We start from the raw sequence: 25,134 nt of genomic DNA, 5'->3' as shown, positions 1-25,134 counted from the left end.
TTTGGCCAACTCAGAATTTTAATGAACACTAATAAACACCTAAACCTGTAGGAAATAACAAAAAAATTGGCATTTTATTTTTATTCCTATAAAAAAGGAGAGGAGTACCAAGAAAGCTCCATTCCCACGTGCAAAACGTTATGAGGAAAAAGGCATTGGCAAAGACCACCTAACAAGGTAACTCTAGAACACAGCGGTCGTGAACCCTGGAGGCAGAAACAAAGCCACAGGAAAAGTGAGTGCACTTGCTTTCATGTACTGTAACTGTTAATGCCAGTCTTAAAAGTGTGAGGTTTAACTCACTCTCCCAACCCCACCATGCAGCAGAACCAGTGGAGAACCTTCTACATAGTACAATGGATAAACATGGTCAGAAGATTAGGTTAATGCTAAAATGTTTTATTTTGCTCCCATGATTGTAAGCATGAGTCTTCTGAAGCCTTCAGAATGTAAACATCACAGCACTTCCCAACAGCCGACCACAGGGAACAGTTCATGAGCTGTGTGTATTTTACATTTCGTTAAATCTAAGAAGCCATCAACAGTAAGATACATCCTAATTCAGAGATGTCACCATGTGAAAAAACAGCTCTTAAGGACCAATAAAACATGGCAGCATCTGTCATGTATATGTGTGTGTATAAATCCTTCAAAAGTGAGTTATGAGAAACAAATATGTGAGTATATGCATTTATTCATTTGGGAATGAATGCATTTCTTTAAAGTTAACATTTTCAATTATTTAGTGTGTCGAAAAACGTCAGCACATTTGAGAACTATCGTAGCTAAACTCTTTATTACTGTTTTCTTACATGGAACAATAACCTGAACACATCTTCAACCAAATCATCCACAAACAGAAAACCTGTTATATAAATTATGTTCTATTTTTGTGACATAATCAGAATACTGTACTGGTGAAAATAAATAGATAACAAAAAGCTGCACACTGTATTCCCATGTTTGCCATCAGAGCCCACAAGTATGTTTGTCCTTGAACCTATCACAGAGTGAAAGGAGATGACACATAACAGGCATGCACATTACTACTGCCCAGGATCTCAGATTACACTTGCTGGAAGGTCTCCTTATGAAACGGGGACAGCACGCCACAGGCACACAGGAGAGTGGTTCTGCTCTGAGAACGGCTGGACTGCTGAGGCAGGAGCTTCTGCAGCTCTCTGGTGCCCTGGAGGCTGTGCCAGGTCACGGAGCACTGCACACACTCCCCTGTGTCCCGACCACAGGGGAGGCTGTGCCAGGTCACGGAGCACTGCGCACTCTGTGTCCCCACCACAGGGGAGGCTGTGGCAGGTCACGGAGCACTGCGCACTCTGTGTCCCCACCACAGGGGAGGCTGTGCCAGGTCACGGAGCACTGTGCACTCTGTGTCCCGACCACAGGGGAGGCTGTGCCAGGTCACGGAGCACTGTGAACTCTGTGTCCCCACCACAGGGGAGGCTGTGCCAGGTCACAGAGCACTGTGAACTCTGTGTCCCCACCACAGGGGAGGCTGTGCCAGGTCACGGAGCACTGTGAACTCTGTGTCCCCACCACAGGGGAGGCTGTGCCAGGTCACGGAGCACTGTGAACTCTGTGTCCCCACCACAGGGGAGGCTGTGCCAGGTCACGGAGCACTGCGCACTCTGTGTCCCCACCACAGGGGAGGCTGTGCCAGGTCACGGAGCACTGCGCACTCTGTGTCCCCACCACAGGGGAGGCTGTGCCAGGTCACGGAGCACTGCGCACTCTGTGTCCCCACCACAGGGGAGGCTGTGCCAGGTCACGGAGCACTGCGCACTCTGTGTCCCCACCACAGGGGAGGCTGTGCCAGGTCATGGAGCACTGCGCACTCTGTGTCCCCACCACAGGGGAGGCTGTGCCAGGTCACGGAGCACTGCGCACTCTGTGTCCCCACCACAGGGGAGGCTGTGCCAGGTCATGGAGCACTGTGAACTCTGTGTCCCCACCACAGGGGAGGCTGTGCCAGGTCATGGAGCACTGCGTACTCTGTGTCCCCACCACAGGGGAGGCTGTGCCAGGTCACGGAGCACTGCGCACCCTGTGTCCCCACCACAGGGGAGGCTGTGCCAGGTCATGGAGCACTGTGCACTGTGTCCCCACCACAGGGGAGGCTGTGCCAGGTCACGGAGCACTGCGCACTCTGTGTCCCCACCACAGGGGAGGCTGTGCCAGGTCACGGAGCACTGTGCACTCTGTGTCCCCACCACAGGGGAGGCTGTGCCAGGTCATGGAGCACTGTGCACTGTGTCCCCACCACAGGGGAGGCTGTGCCAGGTCACGGAGCACTGCTCACTCTGTGTCCCCACCACAGGGTCTGTTGAGGGGAGACAGCACACACCGAGCATCTCGCTCCGAGCAGGACGGAGCGGCGCTGACACTTTAACACGTCTTCAGGGTTCTGTAAATTGAGAGCTTCTTCGCTGTTGGCGTTCTACGTTCAGTGTCCGTTGGCTCCCTCTGAGAGTATCCGTGAAGGCTCCGTAAATTTGGCAGTGAATAAGTAAAAGAGGGCGGGTGCGGGCACCAAGGCCAGGAGGGGCAGATCTTGCTCAAGCTTTTCCACCCTGGAGATGGAGACTATTCCGTAGGCGTGCAGCAGCCAGTGGCTGAAGAGAACGAGGAGTCTTTTCTTCCTGACCAGAAGGTCGTAGCAGCTCTACACAGTTTTAAAGAAAGGAGAAACACAGGTTATCAGGTAGAGTCATCCGGATAACTGAATGCAGTCTCATGTAAAACGTATTTGCTGACACACACAATCCTAGGCTTACGATCAGACGGAGCTGCAAAGGCCGTCTCTCGGTCACCCGCCCAGGGACCGGCCCTGCTGGTGAGGACACTGAGCCTCCCACAGTCACAGAGGTGCCCAGGGCTGCAGGGGACTCAGCCACAGCACCACGCCAGGAAACGCACTGGGACAGGGTCCTGTGTCCCTGTTTCTTCCCGCCCTGATCTGCTGTGGCTCCGAGTCTGCAGGGGGAGCTCGGAGCTACACAAACCCAGCTTCCTTCCCTGCCTGGAGGGTGAGAGGGCGGCAGTGAGGAGACGTGGACGCGTCCCCTTCTCTTACTCGTTAATAAAGCTCCAAGCGGTGCAGAAAGTGGAAGGACCCAGCATCCGTCACCACCCGGCTCACCACCCAGAACTACTGTCCTCCGAGGCAGTCCCTGCTGATGCCTGGGGAGGGCGCTAACTGCACTGTGTGGACGGAGAGAGCCACAGGCGCAGGGAAGTAGGCTGCCCGTTCACCTAGCAGCATCTAGTTAACTTCTACCTACACTCAGGACACTGAATCATTTCTCCCCTCAGATCTTCCCTTAGAGCTGGCAGAAGTGTCAAAACATAAAAGAGAAAAAAAGGGCAGTCTACCATTGGAAACAAAAGAATCCATTATAAAAATACCGCCGGTCCCTCTGATGTGACTCCACCTAAAAGTCACAGTGATCTCCAAGTTTTCTCTCATCTCTCTCTTTTTTTTTTTTTTTTTTTTTTTTTACAGGCAGAGTGGACAGTGAGAGAGAGAGAGACAGAGAGAAAGGTCTTCCTTTACCTTTGGTTCACCCTCCAATGGCCGCCACTGATCCGAAGCCAGGAGCCAGGTGCTTCTCCTGGTCTCCCATGGGGTGCAGGGCCCAAGGACTTGGGCCATCCTCCACTGCACTCCCGGGCCACAGCAGAGAGCTGGCCTGGAAGAGGAGCAACCGGGACAGAATCTGGTGCCCTGACCGGGACTAGAACCCGGGGTGCCGGTGCCGCAGGCAGAGGATTAGCCTAGTGAGCTGCGGCGCCGGCCTCTCATCTCACTCTTAACACTAATGCAGTAGGAAAAGTGCCATCGCCAGCAGCCTCTCCATGGCAGGCAGCAGCCGACTCCTGGGCGGACCTCTGTGTCTAAGATTCACGAGAAAGCACAGGTCCCACCAGCTGTGCCGCCAGTGCAAGCCCTCTGTAGGCATCAGATTGGCAAGCGCAGAGCGGGAGAATACGAAGACACTTCACACTTGATCCCTTTAGTGTTTAGCTTCAAGATAAAGAATTCTTCCACCAGAGATATTACTGGAGTTAAAAGCAAGCATTTGAGGGACCGGTGCTGTGGCACAGTGGGTTAACACCCTGACCTGAAGTGCCGGCATCCCCTGTGGGTGCCGGTTCGAGACCCGGCTGCTCCACTTCTGATCCAGCTCTCTGTTAATGCATCTGGGAAAGCAGCAGAAGATGGCCTAAGTGCTTGGGCCCCTGCACCCATGTGGGAGACCCAGAAGAAGCTCCTGGCTTCTGCCTGGCCCAGCTCCAGCCATTGCGACCATTTGGGGAGTGAATCAACAGATCAGCGATCTCTCTCTCTGTCTCTCCTTGTCTTCTCTGTAACTCTGCCTTTCAAATAAATGAATAAATCCTTAAAGATAAATAAATAAATATGTGTGATGACATGATGTTCCTTTCACCAACCAACCGGAGTCAAAATTTTTCATCAAAAATATTTGAAAATAAAGACATTTAAATAACAAAACAACAAAATTAGAGATATTTATAGTAGTGACTTTCCACTGAAATACTCAAAAGTTGGAGACACGAAACAGATTTCTCAAAAAAACAAAACAAAAACAAAACCAGTATCGGAACTAATGCTGCTATTAATGTTATCGCAAATCACCAAAGTGCTACAGACACTATAGGCCAGCGCTAAACATCCAAAATCAAGCAAATAAGTCTGGGGTAAAACAGGAAATAGAATGCACAGCATGACTGCTGCCACTGTGAAATGAAACTGGAATTAGATCTGTATATAGGGCAGCATTGTTATGTTTCTCCGAAAATACTGTTAGTAAGTTTCCACTCTTCAGTACTTATGTATCTGCTGTGTGGTAAACACTGTGCAGTGATCTTTCTCCATCACGCTGGGCAGCTGAGCCTTCTTCACTACGTCACCAACTTCCCAAGGAAACACATGGTCCAAAATTCAGAACCTTCCGTAAACTTCATCAACTAAAAAGTACTTAGTACCACCCATTAGCCAACGATTACTAAACCTTATCATAGGTACTGTGCTATTCACCTGCCAAATTACCAAAACAAAAACAAAAACAAAACGCACTTTTAGACAAGAAGAAAGGCTTCCTACCTCTATTTCCGAAGCCGACATGTACGCAGCCAGGGTAACCAACGATAACACTAATATAATGAACGGGAAGGCGTAATCTGAAAGACAAGCATTGGTATCGTTAGATATTACACAGACTTTCTGAATAAACCATTAAGTAAATTCAAACAGTGTAATTCTCCCTAGAGCTGAATCCTTTCCCAAGCAGTCCTGTGCTAGCCCTGACGTCCCAGCATGCTGAGGCCGGCGTCAGCGAACTCTCCAGGCAAGAACCAGGTAAGAAACACTGTGGCCTTGCCGGCCAGTCTCCGCCTCAATCACCCAGCTCCAGAACTGCACCTGGGAAACAGCCATGGAAAATACAGTCTGTTCCTGTACAGCTTTAGGGGAGCAAGGTCTGCGTTTCATGTAATTTTCATATGCCAAGACATGTGGGAAGCGATTCCATGATTTACAAATGAAAAACTACCCTTGGCTGACCTTTGAAGATTCTTGCCCAAGGCATCAGTGGATATCCAGAGTTGACTTCTTTCCTGTGTATCTAAAATGACACTGACTGAGTTATGGCCAAACTTGGGGAAATGGAGAGAACAGTTGCTCGTGGTTTTCTGAGGAAGGCGTCTGGCCTGGCGTCGACACTGACGGCCCGCGTCAGAGCCTGGGTTTGAGGCCCAGCATCGCCCCAGAGCCCAGTGTCCTGCTCGCTTGTGACAGGGGAACCAGCGGTGATGGCTGAAGCAGTTGGGTCCCTGCTGCGCACACGGGAGACCCAGACTGAGTTCCTGGTTCCCAGCTCCAGCCAGGCCAAGGCTCAGCCTCGCAAGCGTCTGAGGGAGAGAACTAGCGGATGGGAGCGCTGCCTCCCAAATAAATCAGATTTCTTTTATAAATATAACAGCTCTGTACTTTCTGTGGTTCAAGTGGGGAACTTTGGTTGAGAGAGGCGATTGCTAAGAGTGACCGGGTTCACCCTCTAGAAGAGTTCACTTATCAAGAAACCTCAAGGAACAGTAGATCATTCAGTACTTTAGTATCAAGATTCTACAAATTTCAAAAAAATTGTATAAATTTCTACTTCAAAACTCAGTAGTAACAGTTTAAACAAAATACTTTTCTGCAAAGCACTACCTTTCTCTTGAAACGTTTAAATCCACAGAATGTAAAACAAAGGGTGTTTCTCACAGTCAGTCTTCAACAGCTCAGTGTGTGAAGCTCCTGTCCCTCGCTGCAGCAGCCCCGCCTGGCGCAGCTCCCAGTGTCACTCAGGACGCAGTCAGACCGAGGCCCCTGCAGAGGCCGGACTCCAGCTTGCTGAGGGGCTGCATGCTGGGCGTTCAGAACCTTTCCCATCACAGCCAGCGACTGAGCCCTCAGGCAGCCCCGGCCCAGAGCCCCACTCCCTCAGAAGGGGCCGTACGTGCTGTGAATGCAGACCTAAGACCTGCTGGTAAAAAGCCACAGGAGGGGCTGGTGCCATGGTGCACTAGGTTAATCTTCGCCTGCGGCACCGGCATCCCATATGGTTGCTAGTTCGAGTCCCAGCTGCTCCTCTTCCAGTCCAGCTCTCTGTTGTGGACTGGGAGAGCAGTGGAAGATGGCTCAGGAGCTTGGGTCCCTGCACCCGCATGGGAGACCAGGAAGGAGTTCCTGGCTTCAGATTGGTGCAGCTCTCGCCGTTGCGGCCAATTGGGGAGTGAACCAGCGATGGAAGACCTTTCTCTCTCTCTCTCTCTCACTGTCTGTAATTCTACCTCTCAAATAAATAAATAAAAATCTAAAAAAAAAAAAAAAAGCCGCAGGAGGCAACAAGGAGGAGATGGGATGCTAGCGAGGCCCAGACTCAGGGGAGGAGGGGGAGGCACCGGGCTGGGGACAGGGAATCTGTATTTCAGTTCCCTGATAGCTCAGATGCAGAGCACACGTGAAACGGGTCTCAGCAACAATTCCAGGCAGGTCTGTTGGCTCTGCCATCTTCCTAATCATTCCAGCGTCTTCCTAGACCCTTGATCCCCAACATTTACCTGGTGGAAACTCCCTGCTGTCCCCCTCTGCTCGGATTTGCCGTGTCACTACGAACCAAAACTCATCTATTTTCCCTTTTCCATGCTGCAAAATTACCAGTTGGTATGATACTCTCTGACTCATCTCAGCAGTCTGCATGAGACTTTATTTCAGGCAAACAGTAACAACGACCCGACCTATCAATGCCTTTTAGTGAAGGCTTTTTACAAATTGATCTAAAAACATTCTGTGATGGAAAAGGTGTTTGTTTTGTTTTTCCCCCAGTCTAGGCGGCTATGATGGGCTAGGGCACAGGACCGAGGGCTGCCAGTTTGTAATCCTTTCCTGCCTTGACAGATGGTCTCCCAGGCTCCAGATTAGTATAAATTCACTTTCCCTCCCAAACTGTTTGCTTCCTCAAATTTTCACTGTTTATCTAACTATCAGTTACTAAGTCAGAAAGCTCTTCATCAGACTTTTTTTTTAAAGACTTATTTATTTATTTGAAAGGCAGAGTTATAGACAGGTAGAGGCAGAAAGAGAGAGGTCTTCCATCTGCTGGTTCACTCCCCAAATGGCCGTAATGGCCAGAGCTGCGTCGATCCAAAGCCAGGAACTTCTTTGGGGTCTCCCATGTAGGTGCAGGGGCCCAATGACTTGGGCCATCCTCTGCTGCTTTCCCAGGCCATAGCAGAGAGCTGGATCGGAAGTGGAGCAGCTGGGACTTGAACTGGTGCCCATATGGGAGGCCGGTGCTGCAGACTGGGGCTTTAACCCGCTGCACCACAACGCCAGCTCCACATCATACTCTTGTCTCACTCCCTCAACCCTTCCATTTGATTTGTTAACTGAAAGTTGACTTAACTCTGCCTTTGGAAGAGCTCCTCATTCCCTGGGCTGCTTGGCCACTGGGCAGTCAGGCTTTGTGTTTCCTTACCTCTCTCTGAACTGATGATCCAGGCTTTCTTCCCCTGACAATCCATCTTCCACTCAAATGCAAATCTGATGACCTCACTCTTCTCCCAACATCCTCTGAAAGACTAGACTGGGAGCTGGTGGTGTGGCACAGCAGGTTAAGCTGCCACCAGTGGTGCCAGCATCCCACATGGCCAATGTATCCAGTCCTGACTGCTCCATTTCCAATCCAGCTCCCTGCTAATGTGCCTGGGGAAGCAGCGGCAGACGGCCCCAGTGCCTGGGCCCCTGCACCCACGTGGGAGACTTAGAAGAGGCTTCTGGCCCCTGGCTTTGGCCTAATCTAGTCCCAGCCCCAGCCATTGTGGCCCTCTGGGGAAATGAACCAGCAGATGGAAGCTTTCTCTTTCTCTCTGTGTAACTCTGCCTTTCAAGTAAATCAAGAAAAGAAAGGAAAAAAAAAAAAAAAAAGGAAAAGAAAAGAAAAGAAAAGAAAAGAAAAGAAAAGAAAAGAAAAGAAAAGAAAGAGAAAGAAGGGGCCGGCACTGTGGCACAGTGGGTTAACACCCTGGCCTGAAGCGCTGGGATCCCATATGGGCACTGGTTGGAGACCCAGCTGCTTCTCTTCCGATCCAGCTCTCTGCTATGGCCTAGGAATGCAGTGGAAGATGGCCCAAGTCCTTGGGAGACCCGGAAGAAGCTCCTGGCTCCTCGCTTCAGATCAGTGCAGCTCCGGCCATTGCGGCCAGGCCTCTCCTGTCTCTGTGTAACTCTTTCAAATAAATAAATAAATCTTTAAAAAAGTTGAGCAGCTGGGACTTGAATAGTAGTCTCTATTCCCTACAGCAGGGGTGGGGAACCTTTCTCTGCGAAGGGCTATTTGCATATTTAATAACATCATTCCAGGGCCATACAAAATTATCAGCTTAAAAATCAGGCTGCTACTGATCTGTTGAATTTCAGGTCCCACCTGTGGTCGACTTATCAGGGCAGACCAAACGCTTTCATGGGCCTTGTACCACTCGGAGGCTGGGTGTTCCCCAATCCTTCCACAGAACAAGCACCGTCACCTCAAAGCCTACAAGAGGCCAGCAGCAGGTAGACTTCAAGTGAGCCAGATCTAAGAGGCGAGCTCCGACAGCTGACGGGAATTCCTGATTTTTCAATACCATGCCAGTCAAGTGGAAGTCTGTCTAAAAGCCGGTATTGGAGGAACACAGATCTCTGACTAGTCTCCAACATCCTCTTCCCCCGGCTCTGTCCTCGCTCTATCCTTGGCTCTATCCTTACCTGGAGCCAAGTTACATTCCCAAGCTCTATGACAAAACTGCATTTCCTACGTGTATTACCTGCATAATGACAGCCAGTCTGTGTCTAAAAGGTTTTCATAAAGGAACTTAGAAATCTAAGACCGAAGTTAAACAGCATAATCCATCAAGGCTAATTTTTATAAATTATGTATAGAAACCAGTTTTTATTTGTTATATTTAAATTAAAAAAACCTCCCAATTTGGTCATAATCTTCAAATACAAGGTATTCTCTAAATCAATTTTGATTAGTTGCCACTGATCTCTTGAAAACTTCTACTTCATTCCAACAAGCCCATTTTAAAAGTAAGAATAGATGTCTCAACAAAAATCTATACTAATGTTCATTTTCAAGATTAAAAAAAAATTAAAGAGAAAGCTCCTGGGGTCAGAGTTGTGGCAGTGAGTTGAAAGCTACAACCTGCAATGCAGATATCCCATTTCAAAGCACCAGTTCAAGTCCTGACTGCCCCACTCCTCAGCCAGCTTGCTACTAATATGCCTGGGAAGGTAACAGAGGATGACCCAATATCTGAACCCCTGCCATCCATTTGGGAGACCTGGATGGGGCTCTGGGCTCCTGGCTTCAGCTTGAACTAGCACTGTGTTGCATTTGGGGAGTGACCAGGAGATGGAAGATCTATCGCTCTCTCTTATCATTTTGCCTTTCAAATAAAAATAAATAAATCTTAAATAAAATAAAATAAAAACCGGGCTGGTGCTGTGGCACAGGGCGGGTTAAGCCACTGCCTGCAGCACCACATTCCATATGGCTGCTGCACTTCTGATCCAGTTTCCTGTAATGGCCTGGGAAAGCAGTGAAGATGGCCCAACTGCTTGGGCCCCTGTACCCAAAACATGGGAGACCTGAAAGAAGCTCCTGGCTCCTGGCTTTAGCCTGGCACAGCCCTGGCCATTGCAGCCATTTGGGGAGTGAACCAGTGGATGTAAGTTTTTTTTCCTGCTTTCTTTCTTTAATTCTGACTTTAAAATAAACAAACAAACAAATAAACCTTCCCAAATCAAGCTGAGCAGCAGTACTACTACACATGCGGACGATATATTTCATCGGCTTCACGCATCCACTTACATAACAGGCCTCCGCTGACCGCCTGCAGCACTGTGAGAATCCGGAAGTAGTACAGCTGGCGTAGATGCTCTTACACCGGTCAGACTTCCCTAACCCGCAGGCGATCTTCTTCACCAGCAGAGGGCGCAGCAGCATCATGAACACCAGGCAGAACGCATAGTAAATAAACACAATGGTGTATCTGAAATAGAGCAAGCAATTTGTAACATCAAACATACATCTGCAACCTTTCTCATCCTCAATCGTTTTTAAATCAAAGATCCTAAAAAAGGTTTCAAAAGAACATTGTTTACACACAGACTATCACAGGTGCAGCAGGCGTGCTCCGATGCCTGCGCTGGGCAGCTTACACACACGCACCAAAGATTCTGAAGTGTTCAAACCCTCTCACCCAACAGTTCAACTTGCAGTTCCTTATTAGAGGGAAACAATCACGGATACATAAAAACTTTATATGAATTTTTATTGAATCACCTTATAATAAGGAAAACTTGGGATGAAAATAAATATCCAACAATCGGAAACTGGTACATTTTAGAGTATACTCATGCTGGAATACTATATAGGCATTAACAATCTGGTTACGATTTGACCCACAGAACAGAGTAGGGAGCTCAGAAATAAACTCACACAGTTACAGCCATGTGATTTCTGACAAGAGTCCAAGAACACAATGGAGAAAGGGCACTGTTGGGACAACTGGATATCATGCAGAATAAGTTAGACCCTCACCTCCCACTACATACAAAAATCAACTCAAAAGGATAAAACTTTCAACATAAGACTTGAAAGTGTACAGCAGCTAGAAGTGAATGTTGGGGAAAACTCCATGACACTGGAGAAGGCAACAGTTTCTTACACGACTCCCAAGGCCCGGGCGACAAAGTGGAGAACAGACAAATGGGCTTACAGCAGACTAAACAGTTTCTATACAGCAAAGGGAACAACAAACAGAGTTAAGAGACAACCTAAGGAAAAAAGGAAATACTGCAAGCCAAGTATCTTATAAGGGGATAGCACCCCAAAATTATTTTATTTATTTCAGAGGCAGAGACACACACACAGAGAGATCTTCCATCCTTTGGTTCACTCCCCAAATGGCGACAACAGCCAGGGATGGGCCAGGCTGAAACCAGGAGCCTTAAATTCCCTCCCAGCCACATCTCAGTGCTGGTCCCTGGATATAATATTTTAAAATAAAACATTCTTATGGAAATATTTAATTGGAAAAAATAAAGATGAAGGAACACTTATCCAAGCACTCTAATAACGATGCCAGTTACTATTAAGTTCCTCTTGTTTGTAAGGCACAACATATGGTATCTAATATTGTGATTCATGTAGTCTCCACAGCACCTTGTAACATACCATGATTCCCACTTTACCAGTGGGAAAACTGAGGTTACAAGAGGCTCTTCACATGTTCAACTTGGCGTCACAGCTGGAAGACTAAGAGCTCTAACCCAGGCTGGTTTTGTTTACAAAGCCTGTATTCTTTCTTCTATGTTTCGTCTGTATTTCTTCTATTGCTTTTCAGGGGTGTATGAAAAAGGGTTTCCTTAAAGCTCTCCATTTAAACAATTCCAAGAAACATATAAAGTTCACTGTGGCAGTGTTTATACATAGTTCACCACCAACACAAAAATATCTTCGCTTCTTTTATACCAGTTGTGTTTCTATTACCACCTGTTACACTACGTTTGCATGCCTTGAGAGAAGAAAATAATTTCCACAATCTCCCCCAGTGCCTACAAGCCGTTTCACAAGGCCTGATCTGTTGAAATGAATGAAATCTATAATAATCCACCAAGTTAAACTAAAATGCCTCTCTGCCCCACAGATACCTATAGCAGGTAGACGGCTTCGTGGGTGCAGTGCACCGTGGTGACGTAGTCGGGGCTCGGGTTGTACAGCATCGTGTACCAGTCCGAAAGCATCAGCACGCGACAGGAACGGATGTTAAGAACCCCAACCGGGTCGCTCAGAAGCAGGGTGATGAGAGCCGCCATGGTGCATTCGAATAAGGCCGTGACGTGTTGGAAAAGCACACTGGAGCTAGAGGACCGGAAGCAAGAGAGGCCTGGTTACCAGGAACCGTGAGCTTCAAACGGCTTTAGTAAAACACCTCTGTGCTTTGACATACGGATTCCATACGAAGCCTCTTCTGACTGAAAAATCCCCAAACCAAAACATCTTCTAGAGATAACAAAAGCCAAGCATGAAAACTGTTCAAGAAGAGTGTAACCTTTTTTTCTAAAAAGAGACAAATACACACCCCAGGTAACAGGGTGCATTACCCAAATGGGTAACAGAGGAGCAGGAATTAGACCTTCCATTTTTAATATATGGCCAAATCGTTATTAAAAATTTCTTAAGGGCTGGTCAAGCAATGCCAGCATCCCACATGAGTGCCAGCTGGAGTCCCGGCTGCTCCACTTTCTGTCCAGCTCCCTGCTAAAGTGCCTGGGAAAGCAGTGGAAGACGGCCCGAGTGTCTGGGCCCCTGCACCCACAGGAGAGATCAGGATGGAGTTCCAGGCTCCTGGCTTTAACCTGGCGCAGCCCTGGACCTTGCGGCCATATGGAGAGTGAACCAGTAGATGGAAGCAAGCTCTCTCTGCCCCTCTAACTGTGCCTTTCAAGTAAGTAAATCTTTAAAAAAAATTCTTAAAGATAAAATTAAAAATAATTTAAAGTATGAAAAGCACACAAAAGGTGATAACATATAAGTTATAAAGCAAAATAACATAATAAACATTGTTTACTCACCACACCACCTTACCCAGTAACTTACACAGTCAACAACTTTTATGGGCTTCTGAGTTCCTCCCTAGTCTACACCCCTAAAAGTAACCATTATACCAGATCAGACTACATTATTACCACTTTTTCTGACATTCTTACCCCAACTGTATGTATGTTTCAGAATCACTGTTGAATTTGCCTTTTTTTTTTTTAAGATTTTATTTATTTATTTGAGAGGTAGAGTTACAGACAGTGAGAGAGACAGAGAGAAAGGTCTTCCTTCCTTTGGTTCACCCCCCAAATGGCTGCAACAGCCGAAGCTGTGCTGATCCTAAGCCAGGCGCCAGGTGCTTCTCCTGATCTCCCATGAGGGTGCAGGGCCCAAGCACTTGGGAAATCCTCCACTGCCCTCCCAGGCCACAGCAGAGAGCTGGACTGGAAGAGGAGCAACCGGGACAGAATCAGGCGCCCCAACTGGGACTAGAACCCAGGGTGCCGGCGCCGCAGGTGGAGGATTAGCCTAGTGAGCCGTGGTGCTGGCCTATGATTCTTCATAGTATACATTTTCTCCTACTTTTTCAGTAATCTTGGTTAATCTTGGCCCTTTCATATAAATTTTAAAATCAGTTTGTCAAACATAAATCTGATGCAATTTAGCTACATTATAGTGTGGCAGAAGCCTTTGTTTTTTAATTGAACTTGTTTCTAACAGACACGATTGAAATTGTGGTAGAGGCCTTCCCCAGGTCAGAAGAAAAAGGGAGGCATCTGTCCTGGGACAGATACGCGGTTGTTATCTGCTTGCCCATCAGTGCCTCACCTGTAGTTCCCACCTGTTCACATGTAACCACTTCACGTTCTGCCCTCTTGTTCAGAGCCATGATGTCAACCCTTGCCAGACAGCATACTGCTCAGTATGCCCAACAAAAACCATCAGTAACTATGTCCCCACGCCCAGTACTGTATCAACTCCTGTGGCCACATGCAACATTAGAATATCCAATCAAATGTATGTATGTATAAGGGAGACGAAGAGGTTAAAACTATATATAAGGAAATACCCCTCTTTGTTTGGGGCTCAGGTTTTTGGATAAGAAGTTCCACCGTATGCCGGCACATTAAAAAGGCCTTGGTGTCTTGTCTCTGTACATGAATCCTGTGAAACAGTGCTTGTGGCTCTACAAATAGTTACTGGACAGTGACTCTTTAGTAAACTCTTCTACTTCTAGTGTCTAGTGGGTAGGTGCTTTGGGTCATCTGAATGCTTCCATTCAATGGTATGAAACCACCACCAGAGTACTTCTATTGTGGGGCTTGCATGGTTCAATGGGGCAGTCCTTTCTGCTCCACAGGGGACCATGTTGAAGTGCGATGCGCTGCGGCGTTCAACATGACCAACTCAAATGGTTCACAAGTGCTGGCTTCAGCAGTGAGCACAACTGGGCCTGCTAACAGGAGCACCTGCTTCTCCACGTGACCTCGTTTTCTGTGTTCTGCAGGTAACAATGATGTAAATAGGGAGAACTGTCGCTCCCCCTCTTCGCGGAGGAACGACACAGGACCCTGCGCTGTTCTTTTGTCTGCTCGGCCCTCCCCGGGTTTGCTGCTGGTTCTTCCCGGGTTGGCTACCGACCCTTCCACCTCCGTGGAAGGGCGGTTCCCCCTGCCACATTCCCCACTTCCGCGGGGGAGCGGCACACCGCCGGCCGGCTCTCTTGGGGGCTGCACAGGTGTTCCCTCAGATGTTCCCCTTAGATGTTCCTGGTGCATGTTGTCTCTCTCCTCCTTTATAGTCCTCTTCCACCAATCCCAACTCTGCTACCCACACGCCGAGTATGCTGCTCTCCTCCAATCAGGAGCAGGATCAGCTCCTGGAGGTCATCACTCAAGCTGGCGAGAGGCAGCTGCGTAGAAGTTGTTACTCCCTTCTCAGCGCCATATTGTGGGAGAGCAGATGCATAGAATAAGTCTTAATTCCAGTAACAGTCTAGTCCGGGTTGCTCCCCACAGAGAACTTTTTTTTTTTTTAAATTATGTTTGGGATATATTTTTCTTCCTGGATATATGAATCTCTTTTTCATTATTTTTATAAAACCTGAAGTCACTATCTCTGAAGCCTGCAACACCTCCACACCCACCGGATGGAGATCTCCTCCCCCTGCACCTGGGCTGGCTGCCTGAGAAGCTATTACTGACAGCAATGGCTCAGGCTGCCCTGCCAGCAAGCTGTGCTGTTTTTGAGCAGACAAGTGCTCCGTGTGGCCTCTGGCAATCTCCGGGGTCTGAATGTTTAACTGAATCTTGGTGGATTCTCAGTAGGTACTACAGATACACAGTACACGTATTCTATACCTCACATTATCTCCTATTTTTTATTTTCATCTCCTTTTTTCATCCCATGTTACAGTCCATTATTTCTTTTTTTTTTTTAAGACTTACTTATTTATTAGAAAGAGTTGCAGAGAGAAGTAGACAGAGAGAGGTCTTCCATCCACTGATTTAGTCCTCAAATGGCTGCAACAGCTGGAGCTGAGTTGATTCAAATCCAGGAGCCAAAAGCATCCTTTGGTCTCCGATGTGGGTGCAGGGGCTCAAATACTTGGGCCATCCTCTGTTGCTTTCCCAGGTGCACTAGCAGGGAGCTGGATCCAAAGTGGAGCAGCCAGGACTCAAACCGGCACCCATACGGGATGCCAGCGCTACAGACTGGGGTTTTAACCTGCTATGCCACAGCACCAGCCCCATCCCTTATTTCCTTGTAAGGATTTTTTCCTACATCCCTAACTCTAACTTGAACTGTTTAACATATCGACTACCATATTTTTTGCAAGTACAACCTTAATTTCTTGAGATTCCTTACTTTTTCCCACCAAACCTGCTTACTCCGAACAATTTCTTGTTGAATGCCTTGTAGCTGTACCCTTTCATAAATAGTTAGTAGTCATTCATTCTGTAGCTGAAAGCCCATTATCTGTAGTCTTTTAGGAGCATAAATACATTGCTGTATCTATTAGTAAGTTAGGGAGCTGTTGAGTTGTGGGGAGCAACCCGGACTAGACTGAGTTACTGGAATTAAGACTTATTCTATGCATCTGCTCTCCCACAATATGGCGCTGGGAGAGGAGAAAACAGCTTCTACGCAGCTGCCTCCAGTTCAACCAATAAACTGTAGGACCTGCTCCTGATTGGAGGAGAGCAGTGTACTCGGCGTGTGGGCAGCCGAGTTAGGATTGGCGGAGGAGGACTATAAAGGAGGAGAGAGACGGCATTCACAAGGAACATCTAAGGGGAACATCTAAGGGAACACCTGTGCAGCCCCCGAGAGAGCCGGCCGGCGGTGTGCCGCTCCCCTGCGGAAGTGGGGAATGTGGCCAGGGGGAACTGCCCTTCCACGGAGGTGGAAGGGACAGTAGCCAAGCCGGGAAGAACCAGCAGCAAACCCGGGGAGGGCCGAGCAGACGAAAGAACAGCGCAGGGTTCAGTGTCGCTCCTCCACGAAAACGGGGAGCGACATTGAGTAATCACAGATTATGAGATAATTAACAGATCTTAAGGAGTAATAGCCTCAAAAGCCTAAAATGAGCGTGGGGAAACTTTCCAGTCCGGAGGGTTTGCTGTGTCTGCCACCAGCCACGGCTACCACTGCTTCCGACTTCAGTTCTGTGAAAGCCAACTCCAGCAGAGAACATCATTGCTGGGAGCGGGCTTTTCAGTCTAGTGGGTGAGACACTCGTGTGCCATGCTGGATTCCCGGCTCTGGTTCCTGACTCCAGCTGCTAATCCAGACCCTGGAAGCCACGCTGGCCCGGACTGTGTTCCCAGCTCCTGGTCACTGTGGGCATTTGGGGGTGAACCAGTGGATGGAGAATCTGCCTTTCTTTCTCTACTTGCCTCCCCCAAAATACAGATTTACAAAAAGAAAGACAGCCCTCCTGCGTTTAGTAGTTAACCTCCTGTTAACTACCTGTTAACTACTAGTTAACCACCACCACCACCACGCTTGGCTGGGCTGCATGTTTACATCCCACTACACTGCTACGGCTGAAATCCAACCCCCAGCGCCACAATGCAAGAGGCAGTGTGTTCAGGAGACGACTCATGAGGGTGGAGCCCGCATGAGTGGGGTTAGAGCCCTTGTAAAACAGGCCTGAGAGCGCATGTGCGCTCTGTCACGTGACCACACAGCAACAGGAAGGCCAAACCCTCCCCAGACGTCAACCGCATCAACACTGCCGGGCCTGGATCTCGGGGAATTTCCATCTCACTCGGGCTGGGAGTAGGACAGATCACCTGGTCTAAACTGTTCCGCTGCTGCTGTGGCCCCAGCTCAGGGTGGGCTTGTTTTTCAAAGAGGAGAGTTCTTAGAGAGCCCCCAACCTCCATACCATCAGCCATGTGTCAGAGTCTACTTTGCCAGATTTCAGTTATTTCTGGCAGGAGGGTCACTCAGAGCCCCGCATTCCCGCAGGACGTCAGAAGGCGAACTCCCGGCCGTCTGACGTGGACGAGGGTGGTTAGGAGGAGAAGCCCGGGCCGTCTGACAGAGATGAGGGTGGTTAGGAGGAGAAGTCCGGGCCGTCTGACAGAGACGAGGGTGGTTAGGAGGAGAAGCCCCGGCTGTCTGACAGAGACAAGGATGGTTAGGAGGAGAACTCCAGGCCGTCTGACAGAGACGAGGGTGGTTAGGAGGAGAACTCCGGGCCGTCTGACAGAGACGAGGGTGGTTAGGAGGAGAAGTCCGGGCCGTCTGACAGAGACGAGGACGGTTAGGAGGAGAAGTCCCGGCCGTCTGACAGAGATGAGATGGTTAGGAGGAGAAGCCCTGGCCGTCTGACAGAGACGAGGGTGGTTAGGAGGAGAAGTCCCGGCCGTCTGACAGAGATGAGATGGTTAGGAGAAGTCCGGGCCGTCTGACAGAGACGAGGACGGTCAGGAGGAGAAGCCCCGGCCGTCTGACAGAGACGAGGGTGGTTAGGAGGAGAAGCCCCGGCCGTCTGACAGAGATGAGGGTGGTTAGGAGGAGAACTCCGGGCCGTCTGACAGAGACGAGGGTGGTTAGGAGGAGAAGCCCCGGCCGTCTGACAGAGACGAGGACGGTAACTGCCTTGCTGTGTTGCCCGTGCTCTCCTTTGACCCCGCTGCGTGACCCTCACAGGCTGCAGGCTGACCATGGAGGCCCTGCTGGGGAATACTGAGTCTCCTCCGCCTCTCAGAGCAGCTCCCCTCACCAGCAGTGTCTCCCAGCAGTCCACATCACTCCATGTTCCTGGAGCCTCCGCATGTCGGGGCAGTTCTCACCTTCCACCCAGCCGCGGTTTACCGACCGGCAAACTGTGTCCACGATCGGCTCAGGGTGAGCTCCAGGTTCTGTGAACACTTCCTAGGACTGCTCCTGCTCCAATCTCAGGATGCCCTAACCTCATTTCACCCCGATTCACACACCACCCCCAGCTCAGACCATCCTCCCTGTGCATCCATGCTTGCCCGTCTTATTCCTGCTCAGAGAGCCTTTCAACTCCTCTGTTTAGTGAACTCTACTCATTTTTTCAATGTCCAACTACAGTCAGCTTTTTTCTTCCGGGGTGTGACTGGGGTATGACTCCATTCATGCCAGCATTAAAATTCTAAACGCACCATTAATATACCTCACATACATGGTGATGATCAGACTGGCATTCATAAAGCTCTGAGCACCGACATTTTAGCCACCTCTGAACCCTAGAGCCTACAACGCCACCGGTACATGGCAGGTTTCCCTGTCTACTGCTGAGTGAATGCATCCTAAAAGCCACAAATTGTATAAAAACCAGCATCACAGCTTCTGACTGCTCTGGGAGCTGCAATATAAAAATATGCAACGTCTGCCAATCCCTGCCTTTGTCTTAATGATAAACTAATACTAAACTCTGGAGAAGGCAAGGGTGCCAGAGAGGACGGTTTTCATTAACAATCAGCCATGCACTTTAAATAGGTAACATCTCCTCTAAGGAGGCAATATTAGCTCTTAGGGTGAACAAAAAAATCTTATAGTTTACATATTCAGGAAGCACAGACACATTTAGAGTACATATATAAGTAACAGTATAGCTGTGAAATGAACATTTCAATGATGGAGTAGGAAAAAAAATGGCTCCTTAAGGAGGTGATAATGAAAAATAAAGACTGAAAACTCGGGTCTAGCCTCAGACAGCCAAGTCCCCGTTTCTTGACCTTACGTGGGAAGTCTCAGGAAAATGCAGAGATGGCCCTCGTGTTCTTTGCTACCAATTTCCTAGTCAAATCTAACTACAAATGCCTGCTTTGTGCTTGTTAATTTTCATTTTATTTTGAAAGGCAGAGACACAGAGAGGGATCTTCCACCCACTGGTTCACTCCCCAGATGCTGCAACACCGAGGGCTGGGGTGGCTTGGATCAGGAGCCCAGCACTCAATCTGGGCCCCCATGCAGGAGGCAGGGACCCAAACACTTGAGTGATTATCTGCTGCCTCCCAGGGTGCGCGTCAGCAGAAAGCTGGAATGACATGCGGAGTTGAGGCTCAAAGCAGGTCCTCTGCAGGGAAAGCGGGCATCCCAAGTGGCATCTTGACTGCTGGGCCAAATGCTCACACCCCTCCTTTTGTTGTTTTTTAAAAGATTTATTTATTGACTTTAAAGGCAGAGAAACAGAGAGTTGGATCTTCCAACTGGTTTACTCCCCAAAAGCCCACAACAGCCAGGACTGGGGCAGGCTGAAGCCTGAAGGCAGGAACCCAGTCAGGTCTCCCACATGAGTGGCAGCAGCCCGAGTACCTGGGCCATCATCTGCTGTGTTCCCAGGTGCATTCGCAAGGCTCTGGGTCAGAAGTGGAGGAGCTGAGCTTAGACCAGGTACTGTCATGTGGGATGCTGGTGTTCCGAGCTATAGCTTAGCCTGCTGTCCACAGCACCTGCTCCTTCTCCCCCCCCTCCTCCCAGACCACACCACTCCTCCGTTCTACCCCTCTGCTTCATGTTTCTCCTCAAAACAAATCTAACATTACACTCAAGTGCATCTGGTGAGGTGTACCCATATACCCCTACTTCTCTCCTATGAGTAGAGAAGTCCCAAACAATTAACTGAGTCATTTTCTTTAAGTTAGATAAAGGGTAATTTTATTTTAGTTAAAAGTTTGTAACATCTCCTTTCTCTCATCTTTCATCATTCTGTATTAAAAATTAAATCAGGATGAGGACTGCTATTTTAAAAGTGCTTTTATAAATTCTTTTAGAAAAATGAATGATTTCCAATTATAAAACATTACCCTAGATCCAGAAAAACACCGATTCTATGCCCACCTGACCATCGTCTGCACACCCCAACACTGCAGTCTGGCCGTCATTTCCTGGACAAGAGTTTTCTAGTACCTCACCTCTACCGCCCTCCACAGAAACCATCTTCCTAACATGCACCCAGTGACGCTACTTTCCCAGCCCAGACCTTCATGAACTGACCACCGACCCAGCCGACACAGACTGTGGTCATGTGCCAGCTGCTGCTCGGGTCCCTGAGAGTCCACCGAGGACAATGAGAGATGCCACTGCCCCACAGAGCTCAAAGCCTGGCGTGTGAGGGACATTAAATGAGGAGACAATCATGAAAATAAAACAAACGAGAGAGCTGTCAAAAAAGAAAACGCGGGAGAGCGATCTCTGCAGGTTGGGTCGGTAAGGCCTCTCCCCAGCAGGTGCACTGGAGCTGGAGTCTGAGGAAGGCAGGCAGGTGGGAGGGTGCAGTGGGAGGACACGTACTCAGGCGGGGCAGTGAGCTCGTGGAGGCGGAAGGGAGCGCACAGAAAGCAGACAAGGTTCTGAGAAGTCCGAGGAAGTCAGGGAAAGCCGTGCGGCTGAAGGGTGCCGAGACAGAATCCACAGTTCCCTGATGCCCACAGTAAAGGTCACATCCTTACAAGAGCGTTCGCATTCCGGTCTGAATCTACTGTCCTCTCTCCCTCCTGTTACCTCCTTTCGCTGACTCACTCTGTGACAACCCAGATCAGACACCTCACACGCCCACACCGTGATTCGTGGGATTTCTCTGCCTACACTGTTCTTCCTGAGCTTTCCCAGATTCCACTGGGCACAATTTCTCTCTCCCCTCTTCGTGACTCCAGAGCACTCGTTTTTAACTTGGTCCCTATGTTTCTAGGACTGATTCATATTATAGCTATGTACACATCTGTCTCCTCTGCTTATGACCATACGCCTTGTCAGTCATTTCTGTGTCTCCTACCCCGATCTTCCAAACACAAAACACAGTGCTCAATAAATGTCTACTGACTTAATGTGCTAGCACAAGTTTTTACAACTAGGTTAAAGCTGGATCACTTTTAACAACATTATATTAGATGATTAATATTAAATTAAAAGGGGTTTTAGATCAAGATACAGCTTTGTAATCATAATGTTTTTGTAGAAAGCATTATGGTCGAGAAATTTAAAAATATTCTTTCAAGATCATTTATAATAAAGGATAGGGGCCGGCACTGTGGCACAGAGGGTTAAAGCCCCGGCCTGTAGTACCTGCATACCATATGCATGCTGGTTTGAGTCCCGGCTTCTCCACTTTGGATCCAGCTCCCTGCTAATGTGCCTGGGAAAGCGGTGGAGGATGACCCAAGTGCTTGGGCCTCTGCCCCCATGTGAAAGGCCAAGTGGATGCTCCTGGCTCCTGATCGGCACAGCTCTGGCCACTGCGGCCATCTGGAGAGTGAACCAGAGGATGGAAGACCTCTCTGTCTCTACCTCTCTGTTACTATTTCAAATAAATAAAATAAATCTTAAAAATAAAAACAAAGGATAGTTCCCTTAATAATTACTAAGACATGCTCTACTGTTGAGTCTTGCCACTATAAAAAGTAATCAGTATATAAAGGAAAAGTAGGTTAACTAACTTTTTAAACAACAGAGAAGCACAACTGCTTAATAAAGGGGCCAGTGCTGTGGCATACCGGGTAAAGCTGCCGCCTGCAGTGCTGGCATCCCATATGGGCACAGGTTTGAGTCCTGGGTGCTCCACTTCCAATCCAGCTCTCTGCTATGGCCTGGGAAAGCAGTGGAGGATGGCCCGAGTCCTTGGGTCCCTGCACCCTCGTGGGAGACCTGGAAGCTCCTGGCTCCTGGCTTTGGCCAGGGTGTAGCCATTTGGGGAGTGAACCGGCGGATGGAAGACCTCTCTCTCTCTCTCTCTGAATCTACCTCTCTCTGTAACTCTTTCAAGTAAATAAATTAAATCTTTAAAAAAAAAAAGTCTTGTAAGTGACAACTACTCTAGCACCAGTCCTGTGGACACTTCACAGAACGTGCTGACCTCTTCTTCCCCGAGTACCACTCAATGAAGAACCAGTGTAACACAAGAGGGAGCATGGCCATGAAGCCCAGGTAGAGCCAGTCGTACAGCTCCGGGGACTCCGTGCAGGGCTGACAGAGCTTCTGGGCGTCGGTCCTCTGTCCTCTTGGGCACACCTACAATGCACAGAGAGCAACCTTACATGCAGACACTCTGGACACTAACACCCGCCCCGAACCACGCTGTTAAACATCGCACTGCATCTTAAACATTTAAGTCTATGTTAGCTTTCAGAAATAAAGACTAAAGCATACATAAGACAAAAAGAAATCTACAGTGTTTGTGCTACAAAACGTTAAAGTAGAAAGTTATAAAACGTTAAAGTAGAAAGGATTCTTTTTACTTAGTTACCAAAATAGTTAACACTCAATGAAAAACCTAGCTACTAACATCATATAAAAATGATTTCCGAGAAATGTTCTGGATTACAATGTTAACTGAATGGACAATGGACAAGCCAGTGCACTAAATCCTTTTTAAATGTAATTAGAAATTACCATAAAATTATAAAAGGTTTTTAAAAACACTTAATAACTGACTCTCAAGGAAAGATGTATTACAGATATCAAGAGAACAATTCAAACAAGGACTTTATTAATGTCTCATTCTTATAAATTAATGAGTATATTTTAAAGAGATTTCACAAAACAAACAGACTTCACCAATGAAGTAACACACAAACACCAGACTCACCCCACATTCTCCATATATTTCAGTTGAGCCATTTTTAAATAACAGGGTCTTCCCGCAGTAAAGTCCAAGGCAGGCTGGTTGAATATCGACAGCTTTTTAAAAACAAACACCAGTAGAGTGACATCTTTGTGATTAGAAAAGAATAATGCAGTAACAGCTGAGGCACTGGGCAGACACAGCTCATCACAGCTTCCTTGTAAGACGCGACATGGATTAGGCAAGAGCCTGGTGCGTGTATTCCAGTGTGTGGCACTGCAGAAGGCAACCCTGGACTTCGTGCTGAGTGCACCCTGTGAGTAAGGTCCTGGACCAGCAGAGCAAGGCATCTCCAGACCTCACGGTCTAGCCTGGGCTCCACAGAGCCACTCACCTTGACTGGACTCCACTTAGGAACTTCACTGATCATAAACTTCCAAACTAAGCTTTCGAAAATGTGGACCCGACGGAAGGCGGCTGCTTGTTTTGTGCACACAGCACCTGTTCCCACCTTTGTGTGCAGGAGCACACGTGTTAACAGTACAAAGGCGAAAGGGTGTGATTCCAGAATCGAGGGCAGGCCTGGAGTAAACACACTCAGCTCTGAACAAAGCTCCACGCAATCTCAGGCTTGGGGAAAATAAAACAGCAGCTCCAGAGACCCTGCAGCTCGGCCGGGACCTCACCCGCGGGAGGAGCCAGGAGGGAGCGATGCTTAATCAGAGACCCATGCTCTTCACTTGCCGACCGTGCACTCAGTCCACACGCACAGCTAAGAGCCACTGGGGGCCAGGAGGAAACACCAGGGCCCCTGCTCTCCGGGAACGCGGTCAAGCGCGGTGTATATGTGAATTATTGTGGGACACTGTGCATTTCATGACTTCACAACCATTTCTCACATGCTTCCCAAACTCACCACCTAGAGACGCCTTTCTCCTTCCAGATTGAAGGAGACTGGAATTCAAACAGGGATAGCCCAGGTGCAAACGACTCAAGTTTAATATTCTCACTTTTACAAAATCTCTTAGTTTTCAGACCCATGGGCTTCCTCACTTTAATCTGCGCTTGCTTAACCCATTATAATCACCATGTTCTAGGCTCAGGCATGAGCACGAACTGTTTCACGCTTCTGGTGAGAGCAGAAGTTAAAGAATCCGCAGCTTTTCCTGCGGACTTTATTTACAAGATGCTTGCTAAATATGAGGGGTCTTCGAAAAATTCCCAGAAAACGTGCATTGTGAAAAAAACAGGTTTCAAAAATTTTTGCACCACAAGAAACGTGTCTTCTAACCCCAGTTTCCGCGAACTTCCTGATCTATCTTCCTACACTGGAATATAAATAATCCAAGGTCTCTCAAAGCCCAGGGTCTGAAAACCAGTGCAATAAACAAAGCAAGAGCCCATCACGTTCCAAAGGAAACTCCGGCTCCAAGCGCTCGCTGAGGCGGAGGACGGCGACGACTTTACGGCGCGACCGCCGAGCCTCCCCGGGAGGGACCTCCTAAACCCGCACCTGCGGCCGCGGCCGAACCCGGTCAACTCTGCAGCCAGCGGCGGCGGCGGCCTTTCCGGTCCGTTCGCACTACCGCCGTCCTCGGAGGAAACACAGCGGCCGAGGGCACACTTCCGACCGGACAGCCAGAGGCCCGGCCTCCCGTGGGCGGCCAACGCGCCAGGAGCAGCGACCACCCCGACCCCGGCAAGAGTCCGGGCCGGGAGGGCGGCAAGGGGCGAGCAGGCGCCGCGCCCAGCCCGCCCGGACCTGCCGCGCAGCCAAGAAGCCGCGGCGAAGACAGGCGCTCCCCCGACCCTCGGCGCCCCCTCACCCATGAGCCATTTATAGGCTTCCCTGGAGCCGCCCAGGAGTCAGCGGACGCGGCTGGAATGCCCCGACATCCGGGCCACAGCAGCCTCGGAGGC

The 25,134-nt window shown here is 48.8% G+C and overlaps 1 protein-coding gene across 1 annotated transcript; it reads right to left on the bottom strand.

The window, feature by feature from the left end:
- Positions 1–777: 777 nt before the first annotated feature.
- On the bottom strand, positions 778–25,122 carry LOC100344687 (JNK1/MAPK8-associated membrane protein). Its single transcript, XM_051838739.2, is given in 8 exon segments — positions 778–2,680; positions 5,144–5,220; positions 10,437–10,493; positions 10,496–10,617; positions 12,288–12,491; positions 22,507–22,661; positions 23,239–23,330; positions 25,041–25,122. Coding segments are annotated over 8 exon segments (930 nt in total). The 5' UTR covers positions 25,045–25,122; the 3' UTR covers positions 778–2,461.
- Positions 25,123–25,134: the final 12 nt, after the last annotated feature.

This window comes from Oryctolagus cuniculus, chromosome 20 (genome assembly GCF_964237555.1).
Source record: "Oryctolagus cuniculus chromosome 20, mOryCun1.1, whole genome shotgun sequence".
NCBI lineage: Eukaryota > Metazoa > Chordata > Mammalia > Lagomorpha > Leporidae > Oryctolagus > Oryctolagus cuniculus.
The sequence above is the reverse complement of the archived record's forward strand: the minus strand, read 5'-3'. Positions and strand labels throughout refer to the sequence as shown.